General features: G+C 41.1%; 1 protein-coding gene across 1 annotated transcript in view; it reads left to right on the forward strand.

Annotated features, from left to right (window-relative positions):
• Positions 1-16,103, forward strand: part of mccc2 (methylcrotonyl-CoA carboxylase subunit 2) — a 77,892-nt gene that overhangs the window by 13,915 nt on the left and 47,874 nt on the right. Inside the window, exons 4-5 of the mRNA XM_078214887.1 lie at positions 8,516-8,617; positions 15,587-15,714. Of these exons, the coding sequence (XP_078071013.1) occupies positions 8,516-8,617; positions 15,587-15,714 (230 nt within the window). The remainder of the gene's footprint in view (positions 1-8,515; positions 8,618-15,586; positions 15,715-16,103) is intronic.

Here is a 16,103-nt window from a genome sequence, read left to right on the forward strand (position 1 = left end):
GGTCTAAACAGATGTCAACCACTCCCTGAATATTGATATAAAAGCAAAGTACTGCGGGTGCTGGAAACCTTAAGTTTAAGTTTGTTTATTAGTATCACAAGTAGGTTTACATTAACACTGCAATGAAATAAAAACAGAAAAAACTCAGCAGGTCTGGCAGCATCTGTTGGGAGTGAAGCAGAGTTAAAATTTTGAGTCAAATATGACTTCTTTGGAACTGCTTATTACCCGTGACACTGATGGCAACTTCAGTGCTTTGCTGCTGCTTTTGCTATTTACGCTTCAGCAGCGCTACCACTGGTCACACAGTAAGACCGCTGTCCCCCCTTATCGTGGACTGTGCTGTCTCCCAAACCTGTCCTTTGTTCCTAATTGGACGATGAATATGAAAGCGATCTACTAATTGGCTGCTGCTTGTAAAATTCAACCAGAAAGCACATTGATGACTCAAACAGGATTCACAACCCAGAAATGACTCTGACATTAGTTTCCCAATGCTGATACTAACATTCAACCCTGTGTCATAGATTAGGACCCTAACATTTGTATGACCAACAAATCACCCAGTTATAAACTAAGATCAATTGTAAGAAAATTTAATGGATGTATTGGCAACATTCATATCAGGATATTATCGCTGGGTCACTATCCCTACTATGATAGGAACAGCACCACCACAAAGACTCCAGCATACACAGAGAAGGATCACCTCTTCAGGGTAATCAGGGATGCACAATTAACGTGGCCTTGCCAATATCACCCAGATCACAAGAATTTTATTTAAAAAGTAAAAAATCATGCCAAGAATTCCAAATCAGTATGAGCATGTATGTGAGATCCTCATAATACGTTTCATCTGGTTTTCAGTGTAATTCTTAGCACACTGAGGATTATTTAGCAAATGTTGTCCAATCGCGGAATCATATCTATTGTTAGATACTGTGTTCTGAGCTTTGCAAGCATAAATGTGAGGTGATTCATTTTGGTAGGACTAATTTAAATGTGGATTACAGGGTCAAAGGTAGGGTTCTGAAGACTGTGGAGGAACAGAGAGATCTTGGGGTTCATATCCACAGATCTCTAAAGGTTGCCACTCAAGTGGATAGAGCTGTGAAGAAGGCCTATAGTGTGTTAGCTTTTATTAACAGGGGGTTGGAGTTTAAGAGCCGTGGGGTTATGCTGCAACTGTACAGGACCTTGGTGAGACCACATTTGGAGTATTGTGTGCAGTTCTGGTCACCTCACTATAGGAAGGATGTGGAAGCGCTGGAAAGAGTGCAGAGGAGCTTTACCAGGATGCTGCCTGGTTTGGAGGGTAGGTCTTATGAGGAAAGGTTGCAGGAGCTAGGGCTGTTCTCTCTGGAGCAGAGGAGGCTGAGGGGAGACTTAATAGAGGTTTATAAAATGATGAAGGGGATAGATAGAGTGAACGTTCAAAGACTATTTCCTCGGGTGGATGGAGCTATTACAAGGGGGCATAACTATAGGGTTCGTGGTGGGAGATACAGGAAGGATATCAGAGGTAGGTTCTTTATGCAGAGAGTGGTTGGGGTGTGCAATGGATTGCCTGCAGTGATAGTGGAGTCAGACACTTTAGGAACATTTAAGCGGTTATTGGATAGGCACATGGAGCACACCAGGATGATAGGGAGTGGGATAGCTTGATCTTGGTTTCAGATAAAGCTCGGCACAACATCGTTGGCCGAAGGGCCTGTTCTATGCTGTACTGTTCTATGTTCTATGGGTTGGTTGGGTGTGGTCTGGGCATGTTGTTTGATATGATCCACCAATGATGGGACATATGGCCTATAAACCTTGTATTGCATTGGCATTAAAACTCAAAACATAAGTGTTCAACATTATGTGTGATTCTGTGATTGGACAACATTTGCTAACTAATCCTCAGTGTGCGAAGAATTATGCTGATAACCAATTTAAGATGGTCAGTCGGGCTCGCAGTGTGGTGCATTTACATGTACTAGAAGTTATATATATTAATATACAAAGCCCTGTTTTTTGCAGATAGAAATAACATGTATACATATGGTGTCTGTTTCAGCTAAACAAAGTAAATGACTGCCATTCGCTGACTCATTTTTGAAGGCAATGCCTTGACCAATTAGGGTCAAGCTGGCTGGTTTAAATTTCAAACAATGCTTGGCAGTTAACTGTCAGTCACCATCAACTGGTCCATTCTCCATGGCACTGCCTCTGCCAATCAGAGTCCACTTGTTAACTAATGAACAATCTATTCTCATACAATATAAATTGGTACCTGATATTGGTATTCTTGTGAAGTGTCCTGATGAGCGTAAGACGAAATGCTTTGACATATGCGGCACAATGGCACAGTGATTAGCACTGCAGCCTCGCAGTGTCAGGGACCCGGGTTCAATTTCAGTCTTGGGTGCCTGTGTGGAGTTTGCACATTCTCTCTGTGTCTGCATGGGTTCCTTTGGGTGCTCCGGTTTCCTCCCACAGTCCCAAGATGTGTAGGTTAGGTGGATTAGCAGTGGTAAATGTGTGGGGTTATGGGGAAATGGCAGAGAAGAGGGCCTTGGTGGAATGCTCTTTACAAGCATCAGTACCGACTCGATGGCCTCTTTCTGCACTGTAGGGATTCTATGGCTCTATGTCTCCTTTTTCACCAATGCTCAAGTTCTGTACTACCAAATGTCTATTCATATAAAGAGTGGGGTACAGGCCGTATTTTTCCCGACATATTACAGCCAGAACAAAAGTCTGTTTAAATCTTTTCACTTTTGAAGACTTGATACAACATACTTGTGGTTCTACTAAACTAATTAAAAACAAATTGGGGTCCAAGCATAGACATTTTGCTTTTTAGGAGGTATAGAAATAACTAGATCAGCTAAAGTTCTGACTCCTTCTACAGAATGATGCTTGTATTTGTATAATACCTTAGCAGTGAAGCATTTTTAAAATGTTCCATTCAGTAGCTGAAGTGTAGTGACAATTATTCAGAGAAACACAGCAGCCATTTTGAAACAGCAGTGACGCACAAACAATAATATGGATAAACAGTTAATCTGTTTTTGAGTGGTACTGAGCGAGGGAGGGATGCTGTCCATTGATGTTGCCCTTGTTCCTCTTTGCACAGAATCATAGGATATATAATATCAATCCAAACCACTGGATCTGACATCCAGGATCTTGGTCTAATGTGCTGCACTAAAATGTCAGCTTATTCCAGTTCTGGTGTAGACTGTATGAGAAGTGGGATAATAACATACTGTAATAGTGCAAATGCATTTTTGGAGTAAAAATTGCCTATCCGCTGATCAATAATTTTGTATCTGACATTCTTGATAGAGTTAAGTTCTGATTTTTTGAAAGCTTATTCTTTTCTCTGTTTGTAATGGAGAGGTGGAATCTTGATTAAAAATACAAGATGGTAAGTGCATGCTAGACTTTTGGGCGGAATTTTCCCGTTCCGTCCGCCATGGGAATTGTAGCGGGAGGGACACGGACCATGCAAAGGTCCGTTGACCTCAAGCAGGATTTTCCGGCCTTGGGGGCGAGTGTGGCTGGAAAATCCCGCCCTTTGTCTTTAAAGGATTTGCTTATATTTTAAAAGAATTTTGTTTTGTAATGGAAATTTTATTCTCCAATTTTGACTTGCCAAATGTGCAGGCGTCCTGTACTCTGCACACTGCAGAGTCCTACAGAAATGAATTGCCCTCTTAAGTGTTTTAACTTTTGTACTGGAAATATCAAATGTTTAGAATTTCCGAATGTTGAAATTCAACATTAGTACAGAAATAAATACCACGATAATTTAAATGTTTCCTCTGTTAATTTAACTTTGTCTTTGGTTTTTCCCCTTAAAGACGTCAGTATTGGTCTGTCCCTGTGAGTTTTTTAAAAATTCTCTCTCAGGATGTGGACGCTGCTGGCTAATCCTGGCTACTGTCCATCCCTAGTTTTTTTATTCATTCGTTGGACATGGGTGTTGCTGGCTGGTCAGCATTTATTGCCCATCCCGAGTTGCCCTTGGAGGGCAGTTGAGAGTCAACCGCATTGCTGTGGCTCTGGAGTCATATGTAGGCCAGACCGGGTAAATACGGCAGATTTCCTTCCCTAAAGGACATTAGTTGAACCAGATGTTTCTCCGACAATTGACAATGGTTTCATGGTCATCAGTGGATTCTTAATTACAGATGTTTTTATTATTGAATTCACATTCACCATCTGCTATTGTGGGATTCAAACCCAGGTCCCCAGAACATGAGCTGAGTTTCTGGATTGATAGTCTAACAATAATAGCACAAGGCCGTCGCCTCCCCTCGTGTTTTGAATATTTTGAATATGTTGAGTGAAGATAAAAATAATGGTTTATACTAGGTTTCTAATTCCATTATAATTCTGCATCAGTATTATGTTATGTCCTTGTGTCAAAGATATGACTGTATGCAGTAAAGGTTCCTTTCGCACAGAAACCTGTTTAAATACCAGATGGTTATTGACTTTCACTCATAAGTTCAATTTATTGAACTTCTATCATTTGAAAAGTAGACAATGAGCTGTAATTTAACCTTTGGTTCAGATGACGTCTAGAAACGATATGAATTCCTTAATTAAATTGCTGACTTATTACTCACTCCCAATCATCAAAATTGCTGCATCACTTGTTACATTGCGAATGAATTGAAAGGTGGTTAAGAATGAATCAATTGTTTTTGATCAACTTGCTGTGGAAATTGTTTCTATATAGGTTTCTGCCTGTGCTGCTGCTAGTGAAATTAGTGGCTCTGCACAATCATTGCTTTTTCTGTTGCTGCAGAAAGTTTCAATTTCCTCTGCTGATACTCTTGAAAGCCTAATTCTTGGTTACTGTCTTTAACAGATTTGTCCATTACATGGCTGACATGGATTTGAAATTGCGAAGTGTTTTTTAATCTTGGGGAAACATGCATTACAGACTCTTTCCTGTTTCCAAATTGTAATACTGTGGCAGTGTCAGAACTAATAAAGAGAATAAACAGTTGGTATACTTAACAATATTGTCATGGGGTGAATCACTGCAAAGAGCAAGTTGGAAGCAATGTTCAACTGTATGAAACTAGTGTAGTTTCTGTGACAATGGGAAAAACTTGCCTGAATTTCTTTGGGTTTATTTGCTGGTATTCTGGTGTCCGGGGCATATTTAACATGTAACGTGGCCCTCTTTGGGGAGTGGAGTGCAGAATGACAAATTAGGTTAGCTCAGTTGAATAGACGGCTGGTTCGTGATGCAGAGCAACGCCAACAGTGTGGGGTCAATTCCTGTACTGGCTGAGGTTATTCATGAAAGCCCCACCTTCTCAACCTTGCCCCTCACCTGAGGTGATCCTCAGGTTAAATCACCACCAGTCTGCTCTCCCTCTCAAAGAGATGAGCAGCCGATCATCATCTGAGACTACGGCGACTTTACCTTTATCTGGATCATTTTCTCATAAATTAAAACAATATTGAAAACAATATCCAGCTACTTTACATTTTTCATGAATCTGTGCCAATGCCATGTTCATAATACCAAATTGCACCTGGCCTTTCCTTAGCACACCCACTTAAGTTGCCTCAATGCTTATAAATAATATCACTCTCCCCGCACTGTTTCCTGGCCTTATGTCTTGCTGATATCACAGAAATGTATATGGCTCAATATGTCTTATGAGGAAAGGTTGAACAGGTTGGGCCTGTATCCTCAGGAGTTTAGAAGAATGTGAGGTGATCTTCTGGAAATATTGAAAATCCTGAAGGGACTTGCCATGTCGAATGATTCATTGTGGCAGAGACCAAAACTAGGGGACATAGTTTAAAAATAGTTCATTTAAAATGGAGATGAGGAGAAGTTTTTTTCTTTGAGGGTTTTTAATCTGTGGAATTTTCTTCCCCAGAGGTCATTGAGTATTTTTAAGGCTGACTTAAATGGAGTCAAGAGAGTATAGAGGGTAGACAAGAAAGTAGAGACTACAATGATGATTATATCAAATGGCAGTGCAGGCTCTAAGATCCAAATGGATTACTCCTAATTTGTAGGTTCATATTTAATATCATATTCCCCACCTCGTTTTAATAGGATAAATTAAGAGTGGACCATGAATAAATTCCACTAGAACTTCAATGGAGACTGCTCTTTGCTCCACTCCATGCCATACCGAACTGGATCCATTTATAATCACTTTGTTATTAATAGTCATTTGGTGGCATAGAACTTGAGTATTGCTCAAAAATCAGACATTTTTGAAAGTTGAAAGTTTTTGTCTTGTACTCATCAAGAATGCTAAATTTTAAAGTGAGCAGCACTTCTAACTGCATAAAGGCTGCTAATTGATAGGCAAGTCGACTTTGTTTGAAGCATTGCCATGGAGAATGCAGCAGGGATTGTATCAAATAGCCTATTCCTTCAGCTGTTCATAGCAGGCAGAGTACTGATTGCACTCAACCAGTGCATGCTTGCAAAACTCAGACTTTAATATTATATGTGATTCTGCAATTGGACAGCACTTACTGAACAATCCTGGGTTTCAGTGTCTGAGCAATTATATCCTTTGACAATTACCTTGTTAAAACAATTCAGTTGTTAAGGACAGGTAATGAGCATTGAATCAAGAGTGTAAATAGAGACATAAAGAGGTTGCCACTCTACTGAGTTGTGCAAAGAATAAAATTGCTAAAGGTTAAGACAAGCTACTGTATCATTCCTTCACCATATACTATTAATGGAATTAACACCGAGTGTAGTAAACATTACACCGACAACCAATTTAATATTGTCAGTTGGCTTGCAATGTGGTTCACTTACACTTGCTAGAAACTACATATATTCATAAACAGCGGCATAGTGGCACAGTGGTTAGCACTGTTGCCTCATAGCGCCAGGGACCCGAGTTCAATTCCGGCCTCAGGTGACAGTCTGTGTGGAGTTTGCAAGTTCTCCCCGTGTCTGCATGGGTTTCTTCTGGGTGCTCCGGTTTCCTCCCACAGTCCGAAAGATGTGTTGGTTAGGTGCATGCTAAATTCTCCCTCAGTGTACCTGAACAGCCTCAGGAGTGTGGCGATTAGGGGATTTTCACAGTAACTTCATCGCAGTGTTAATTGCAGCCTACTTGTGACGAATAAATAACTTAACTGAAAATAAAATAAACAAGGACTTGTCCTTTGTAGGCAAAAGGAACATCTCTAGACCTTGCGCCTTTTTAAAATTCAACAAAAGCATGGGAGCAATAGTTCCCTGGTGCATTCTCCATGGTAATACCTTGACGTATAGGATTCAACTTGCCAACCAATCAGCACCCCTTTCTTACGCAGTACAAATTTCTGTCTAAATTGTTTTCCCCTTTGAAATTTGGTATTTTTTGTATCTGTCCTGATGAGTGCAAGCTGGAAAGCTTCAACAGCATGGCTCTTTTTTCAGGAATACTTTGTTGTGATGCAATTTCTAAATCTAGCATAATTCAGGTTCTAATGAAACATCATCAACCTGAAACATTAACTCTGTCCTCGATGTATAGATGCTGCCAGACCTGCTGAGTAGTTAGCATTTTCTCTTTTTATTTTGGATTTTTAACATCTGCAGTTTCCTATTTTACCGTTTGTTCAGCATCTTGTGTTTTAAATTTAGATTTTTGGTATTCCTGGTTTTTCCTCAACACTCGTTTGGTTATATTATGTCAGTGTGGTAGACTACATTGGCACTTAAAAAAAAGTCCAAAGATGTGCGGGTTAGGTTGATTGGCCATGCTAAAATTGCCCCTTAGTGCCTGAGATGTGTAGGTCAGAGGGATTAGCGGGTAAATGTGTAGGGATATGGGGGTAGGGCCTGGGTGGGATTGTGGTCGGTGCAGACTCGATGGGCCGAATGGCCTGTTTCTGCACTGTAGGGTTTCTATGATTTCTATGAAAGTGTGTTTATAATGCTTGTGTATTCAACAATAACAACTTACATTTATATGGTACCTTTAACATGGTTAAGAAACATTCCAAGGTGTTTTGCAGGAGCATTATAAAATCAAAATTTGACACAGAATCACGTAAGATAAGACAACCAAAAGCTTGGTTAAACTGGGGCCAGAGAGAGAAATCTCGGGCCCTGGTGCTTTTCTTCTGCCTGGGTCCCGTTTTGATAGGGATGTGTATCGGCTCAAATCCTTCTTCTGTTTGTACTGTGTATTTGAAGACCTTAAAAAGTGTTCTTTTTTCTTGTACTCGGACAACTGTGTGAGCCATTGAACTGAGTGAATTCCAACCCACCTATCACAATCCCCAGCCCCTTGCAACATCACAACATGCATTTATGTGACACCGTTCCTAAAACATATGAATCATAAAATTAGGTATTCGTAACAATTGTTATTTTTTAGACAAACTCCACAGTCAAATTTATATACAGTAAATCCTGCAAACCATAGATGATCTCGCTACTGCTCAGGTGATGTTTTATCATGAGTTATGTTAAGCATGTTAGAGTTATTTAGTTCTTAATTTAAAAGAGATATATTTTATTTGACAGGTCTCCATTCTTAGAGTTTTCACAGTTTGCAGGTTATCAACTGTATGGTGACGAGGAAGTACCGGCAGGGGGTATCATTACAGGCATTGGAAGAGTATCTGGGTAAGTGTTGTATTTCAATTAACCTTTTACTTTCCTCATTTTCATATGATGAAGAGGTGCTATAGAAAGATGTTCAAGATACCTTAGGTAAGAAAGAGGGTTGGAAGTGTGGAGGTTGATGTGATAATGTGGTCCTTATTTCCCTGAAATGCCCATCTCTTTCAACTTTGAAATAATTTATCATCTCTGCTTCCAACACTCTTGTATACGAGTTCCTTGTCTTTACCACTCTGTATAGAAACAGTTTCTTCCTCATGTCCCCATATATTTCCTGCCTAAAACCTTAAATGTGTCTCCTCATTATTGTACCATCTGCTCATTCATTGTCTGCCTTATCTAAACCTAGTAAGAAGTTTAACAACACCAGGTTAAAGTCCAACAGGTTTATTTGGTAGCAAAAGCCACACAAGCTTTCGAGGCTCTAAGCCCCTTCTTCAGGTGAGTGGGAATTCTGTTCACAAACAGAACTTATAAAGACACAGACTCAATTTACATGAATAATGGTTGGAATGCGAATACTTACAACTAATCCAGTCTTTAAGAAACAAAACAATGGGAGTGGAGAGAGCATCAAGACAGGCTAAAAAGATGTGTATTGTCTCCAGACAAGACAGCCAGTGAAACTCTGCAGGTCCACGCAACTGTGGGAGTTACAAATAGTGTGACATAAACCCAATATCCCGGTTGAGGCCGTCCTTGTGTGTGCGGAACTTGGCTATCAGTTTCTGCTCAGCGACTCTGCGCTGTCGTGTGTCGCGAAGGCCGCCTTGGAGAACGCTTACCCGAATATCAGAGGCCGAATGCCCGCGACCGCTGAAGTGCTCCCCAACAGGAAGAGAACAGTCCTGCCTGGTGATTGTTCCGTGTGTCCGTGTGACCAGGAGCGCTCCTCGTCACAATGGATGTCTCAGCACTCTACACCAGCATCCCCCATGACGATGGCATTGCTGCAACGGCCTCAGTGCTCAGCGCCAACAACTGCCAGTTTCCAGATGCAATTTTACATCTCATCCGCTTCATCCTGGACCACAATATCTTCACCTTCAACAACCAGTTCTTCATCCAGACACACGGAACAGCCATGGGGACCAAATTTGCACCTCAATATGCCAACATCTTCATGCACAGGTTCGAACAAGACTTCTTCACCGCACGGGACCTTCAACCGATGCTATACGCTAGATACATCGATGACATTTTCTTCCTTTGGACTCATGGTGAACAATCACTGAAACAACTCTATGATGACATCAACAAGTTCCATCCCACCATCAGGCTCACCATAGACTACTCTCCGGAATCGGTTGTATTCTTGGACACGCGCATCTCCATTAAGGACGGTCACCTCAGCACCTCACTGTACCGCAAGCCCACGGATAACCTCACGATGCTCCACTTCTCCAGCTTTCACCCTAAACACGTTAAAGAAGCCATCCCCTACGGACAAGCCCTCCGTATACACAGGATCTGCTCGGATGAGGAGGATCGCAACAGACACCTCCAGACGCTGAAAGATGCCCTCATAAGAACAGGATATGGCGCTAGACTCATTGATCAACAGTTCCAACGCGCCACAGCGAAAAACCGCACCGACCTCCTCAGAAGACAAACACGGGACACAGTGGACAGAGTACCCTTCGTTGTCCAGTACTTCCCCGGAGCGGAGAAGCTACGGCATCTCCTCCGGAGCCTTCAACATGTCATTGATGAAGACGAACATCTCGCCAAGGCCATCCCCACACCCCCACTTCTTGCCTTCAAACAACCGCACAACCTCAAACAGACCATTGTCCGCAGCAAACTACCCAGCCTTCAGGAGAACAATGACCAAGACACCACACAACCCTGCCACAGCAACCTCTGCAAGACGTGCCGGATCATCGACACAGATGCCATCATCTCACGTGAGAACACCATCCACCAGGTACACGGTACATACTCTTGCAACTCGGCCAACGTTGTCTACCTGATACGCTGCGGGAAGGGATGTCCCGAGGCATGGTACATTGGGGAAACTATGCAGACGCTGCGACAACGGATGAATGAGCACCGCTCGACAATCACCAGGCAGGACTGTTCTCTTCCTGTTGGGGAGCACTTCAGCGGTCGCGGGCATTCGGCCTCTGATATTCGGGTAAGCGTTCTCCAAGGCGGCCTTCGCGACACACGACAGCGCAGAGTCGCTGAGCAGAAACTGATAGCCAAGTTCCGCACACACAAGGACGGCCTCAACCGGGATATTGGGTTTATGTCACACTATTTGTAACTCCCACAGTTGCGTGGACCTGCAGAGTTTCACTGGCTGTCTTGTCTGGAGACAATACACATCTTTTTAGCCTGTCTTGATGCTCTCTCCACTCCCATTGTTTTGTTTCTTAAAGACTGGATTAGTTGTAAGTATTCGCATTCCAACCATTATTCATGTAAATTGAGTCTGTGTCTTTATAAGTTCTGTTTGTGAACAGAATTCCCACTCACCTGAAGAAGGGGTTTAGAGCCTCGAAAGCTTGTGTGGCTTTTGCTACCAAATAAACCTGTTGGACTTTAACCTGGTGTTGTTAAATTTCTTACTGTGTTTACCCCAGTCCAACGCCGGCATCTCCACATCTTATCTAAACCTGTCATAATCATGTGTGCCTCTATTAAATCTCCCCTCAATCTTCTTTGGCCTAAGGATAACAACCCCAGCTTCTCCAACCTAATCTTATAACTAAAATCCTTCATTCCTAGAATTGTTCTGGTGAATATCTGCATTCTCTCAATAGACTTGAGTTGTGGTCTAACCAGGGCTTCATAAATGTTCAGCATAGCTTCCTTGCTTTTATACTCAATTTGTCTATTTATGAAGCCCAAGATCTCATATACTGCTCTTTCAGAATGCCCTGCTCCCTTCATGGATCATATGGACCCCTTACATACAATATTTAGTCTTCATTATTATCAGTCTTTATTATTTTTCCCTATCCTTTCTGTCAAAAACATCACCGTATACCTCTCTGTATTCAATTCCATCTGCCTTACTTGTCTGCCCATTTTGATGGCCTACCTATGTCCTATTGCAGTTGATTGGTATCATTCTTATTTTGCCACACCTCCAAATTTGATTTCATTGGCACATTTTGAAATTGCACTCCAGTATGAAGACTTTTTTAGATGCAATATATATACATGCATTAATCCTAGCATTGAACCTTGGTGAACACTATTTCCACCATCCTCCAGTCAGAAAAACAACCATTTAACACGACTTCCTGTTTTCTGTCCTTAAGCTTATTTTTTAATCCAATGTGACACTGACCCACCTACTCATGAGCTTCAGTTTTGTTAACCAGCCTTTTATGTGGTACTTTGTTAAACGGTTTCTTAAAATCTATATAGTTGACATCTCTTATCCTCCCTTCATCAACCTTCTTTGCTACTTAGTCAAATAAATTCAGTTAAATTAGTTGAATGTGATTCGTCTTTTACATTATGTGTTGGTTCTCCTTAATTAACTAACACTCTTCCAGGTGTCTGTTATTTGTTTCCCTGATAATTGTTTCTCAAGTTCCACACGCCACTGTAGTTACTAGGATTACCTTTACAACCGTTCTTGAATAAGGGTGCCACATCCTGTCCTATCATCTGATATCGCTCTCATATCAAGGGAAGATTGGAAGAATGTTGGAAGCCTTTCCTCTGTCTTGGCTCCCACTTCCCCTAGCAAATAGGGATACAAGCCATCCAGACCAGACAGCTTATTCTCTCCAAGCAATGGCAGCCTTTTCATTGCATCCTGCCTATCAATTTTCACCCCACCCATTACCTCCACTATCTCTGCTTCTTCCAAGATGATGTCACATTCCTCTTCCTTAGCAGACACTGATATGAAGTACTCATTAAGTATTCAAGCTTTGCATGTGAGCATAGATCTTTGTCCCCAGTAGGCCACACCCTGCCTCTTACTACCTGTTTACTATTTACATGCTGGTAGAAGATTTAGTTGCCATTCTATTCTCATGTTCTTATTTTCTCCTGTACTTCCCTTCTCAACTTATTCTATTGCTCTGAGTCTTGCTGGAAGAATTCACCTGATGTTAACGATCATTTGTTTTTTGTTTTTTCATTTTGTATCTCAACCTATTTAACTCACCTAATGAAGGAGCAGCACTCCAAAAGCTCACGATACCAAATAAATCTGTTGGACTTTAACCTGGTGTTGTGAGACTTCTTATTATTTATCCCAACAAGGAGCCCTGGATTGGCTAGTAAATTCTTACACTCTTCACCACACATGCATATCTTGCTACATACTTATCTTTTGATAAAGTATAACTCAAAAATCTAATGTACTTGGTACATTGGATCTCTTCTCTGGCTAGACCTTTTTACACGTTACGCATTTGGGGTTCATTTGTATGTAATTTACATTGCACATTCTCCTGGTGCTATCAGATGCAGCCAACTGAAAAGTCAGACAGGAAATTCAGTGTCTATGTTCATATGCAGATAGGAAATGTGATTAGCACTCTTTTCCTGTGCATAGACTACTTCTAGGGATTTTTAAAAATGTATTCATTCATAGGATATGGATATTGGCTAGGCCAGAATTTATTACCTATCTGTCATTACCCTTGAGAAGGTGGTGGTGAGCCGTTGCCTTGAACTGCAGCAGTCCATGTAGTGCAGGTAAAGTCACAATGCTGTTAGGAAGGGAGTTCCTGAATTCTTACCCAGTGACAGTGCAGGAATGTAATATATGTTATTCCCAGTGCCTAGCGTTCTCGATGGATGAAGGAATGGGTGGTTCATATGGTTTCATTCCTTTTAGGCTTTGTAGCAGTTTGATACGACTGGCATGCTAGGTCATTTCAGAGGGCAGTTAAGAGTCAGCCCCACATTGCTGTGGGTCTGGAGTTGCATGTAAATGTTGAACTAGATCTCTTATCCTAGCTTTTAATTCCAGGTGTATTAATTGGATTTACATTCCACAAGTTGCTGTGGTGGATTTTGAATCTGCGTCCTCTGGATTACTAGTCCAGTGACAATACCACAATGCCACTGCATTTTTGAAGATTTGTAGGGAACATTTGTGTTGATTAAAACTTGAGAAACATAATTTATAGGGTTCATTTATCAGATTGTACAAAGATGCTAAAACCCGAGAACATCAGCACTCTAGTAACTTGTTAAAGCATTCTTACAATGTGTGGCGAACACTTACCAATTCTGACAGCTTCTGTGGAGAGAGAAATAACATTAAAGTTTCAGGTCAGTGACTTTCATCAGAATATGTGTTTAATTGAACCCGGCTGCAAACAAGCAAATGAGAATGGTTAACGCTGGAACCCAAAGCCCGGAATCCAGCTTTAAAGTTTTATTATACCTATTTACTGCTACTTTTTTACATTAGTAATGCTGTTTCTAGCATAGGCAGAGCCTTGGCTTTTAGGTTCCACCAGATGGTGCCAATGCAATGCTCAACCATTATGTTAGCTATTGATGGATTTCTTAATGATTACTATTGCAATGATAGGTTATTAGTCTGATGACAATAATCCGACTTATGATTCATGCACGGGTGTTTCATATAGTAACAGCTTTATTATAGGACTGATTTGGCCTCCCATTTGTGTTAACTGATAGACACATGAATCGGCTGGTTCCCAGGCTCAGGGACTATCTTTGAGAAAGCTCTCTGAACGCAAGACCTGGAGTGACCAGCTCCCAGTCTCCAGGCTTTTTTGTATGGCAGCATTGCTTCTGATCGTGGGGACGATTCTTTAATTAAAGGGACCTGGTTCAATTCTTATACTGTAGTAGAACCATGGGGCAAAATCTTACGAGAATTTGGCAACCAGTGTTGGTGAGAAAAGTGGCGTGGAACTCCAGATCCAGAATGGGGATGAAACTTCGAACCATATGCTAACTGTGTAGCTAACTACATCCCCCCTCCCCCCCAAACCCCATCATACCCCCTCCACTTCAATTGCTCTACCACTAAAACTTTAAAAAGAAAGAAATGCTGGGTTGGATTTGACTCTTAACATATATCTTGACATTAGTTTATCTATGAAAGAAAGTAGCCAAACCTCATAGCCAGGCTACCTTGTAAAATTAAAATAAGATCCAATGCTAGCCACCCCCTCCGAACACCTCGCACACAAATAATCTCAAGTGTGCCAATATGTCCTTAGAAATGTTTTTTAAAATTATCATTTGGTAAGGTTACATGCAGATTGAGAATCAACTGTTGTTAGGAGATCTGGATGTTTTGTTGGGTCCTTGGAATACAATTGAGTCAGAAGAATATTCAGGGTGCTGCCTACTTGTAGCATGTTGTTTGGAGGCTATGCGTTTGTAATACTTTCTGAATTTGGGAGATTGTCTAAGTATTACCTTTTGAGTTCTTAGCAGAGTTCATATCTGCTCTGATTGGTAAATGTTGCACCCCATGTCTGATGGGGAGAGCATTATGTTTTGTTACAGTGGGGAGTATACTTGTAGTGAGCATTGACAGTTACACCAGACTCTATGATCCAGGAGGAGCTTGTTTTTCAACAGATGAATCCAGCAGACATAAGTCTTGGTCTGCAGAGAGTTCTTCAAGTTGAAGTGTGCCTCTGCTGCACAGTATTTTTTTTCAACCTTTTAGACAGCTGTCTAGTGACAGCAGCTTTGAATGTTGGCCAAGACTAGAAGTTAGACTGTATCATTCTAGGTTTAGAATCCACTGCTGCATGGTTGTGTTTTATCACTTGAACAGAGTAATACCGTTTCTATTTGTTAAGATCTGTGAGGAGATTGTCATTTGTGATTTGAATTCTTGGTTCGTTTCTGATAAAGAGTTAAACCTGAAGTGTTAACCTGTCTGTTCTTTCTACAGATGTTAACTGACTTACGGAGTACGTCAGCATTTTCTTTCCATTAATAGAGTTGGTTATGTGCTTTTCCATTGTTAATTCTGAACCACATTTATATTGGTTTCAGGGTTGAATGTTTGATTGTTGCCAATGACGCAACAGTGAAAGGGGGATCATACTACCCAGTTACGGTGAAGAAACATGTAAGAGCACAGGAGATTGCAACACAGAACTACCTTCCCTGCATTTATTTAGGTGAAACTTTCATTTTCCCTTACATTTATTCAGTCTTTTAAACTACATTTTGTGAAGTTGAAGTACATTTCAATACCTTGCATTTTTCTGTGATGCATATTGGAAACTTTGTTCAGATTACGGCCCAATTTATGGAATATTACTTTTGCTAAATGATAATTTTGCAAGAAAAAGTACTGCCATTATTAATGATGTTGCAAATTGTCAGCATGTTCCTTGTAGTCCAGTTGGTTAATTGATTCCCTTTCGGTAAATTTTGCCTTCATGTCTCACTTCTCCTGTTAGTGCAAGTTCCTAGAATAGACTTTAGAGCTTTGAGTGCAAAATCGAGGCTGATACTTCAGTGCAGTACTGAAGGAGGTCTGCATTGTTGGAGATGCCAATTTCAG

This window comes from Mustelus asterias, chromosome 6 (genome assembly GCF_964213995.1).
Source record: "Mustelus asterias chromosome 6, sMusAst1.hap1.1, whole genome shotgun sequence".
NCBI classification, from domain to species: domain Eukaryota; kingdom Metazoa; phylum Chordata; class Chondrichthyes; order Carcharhiniformes; family Triakidae; genus Mustelus; species Mustelus asterias.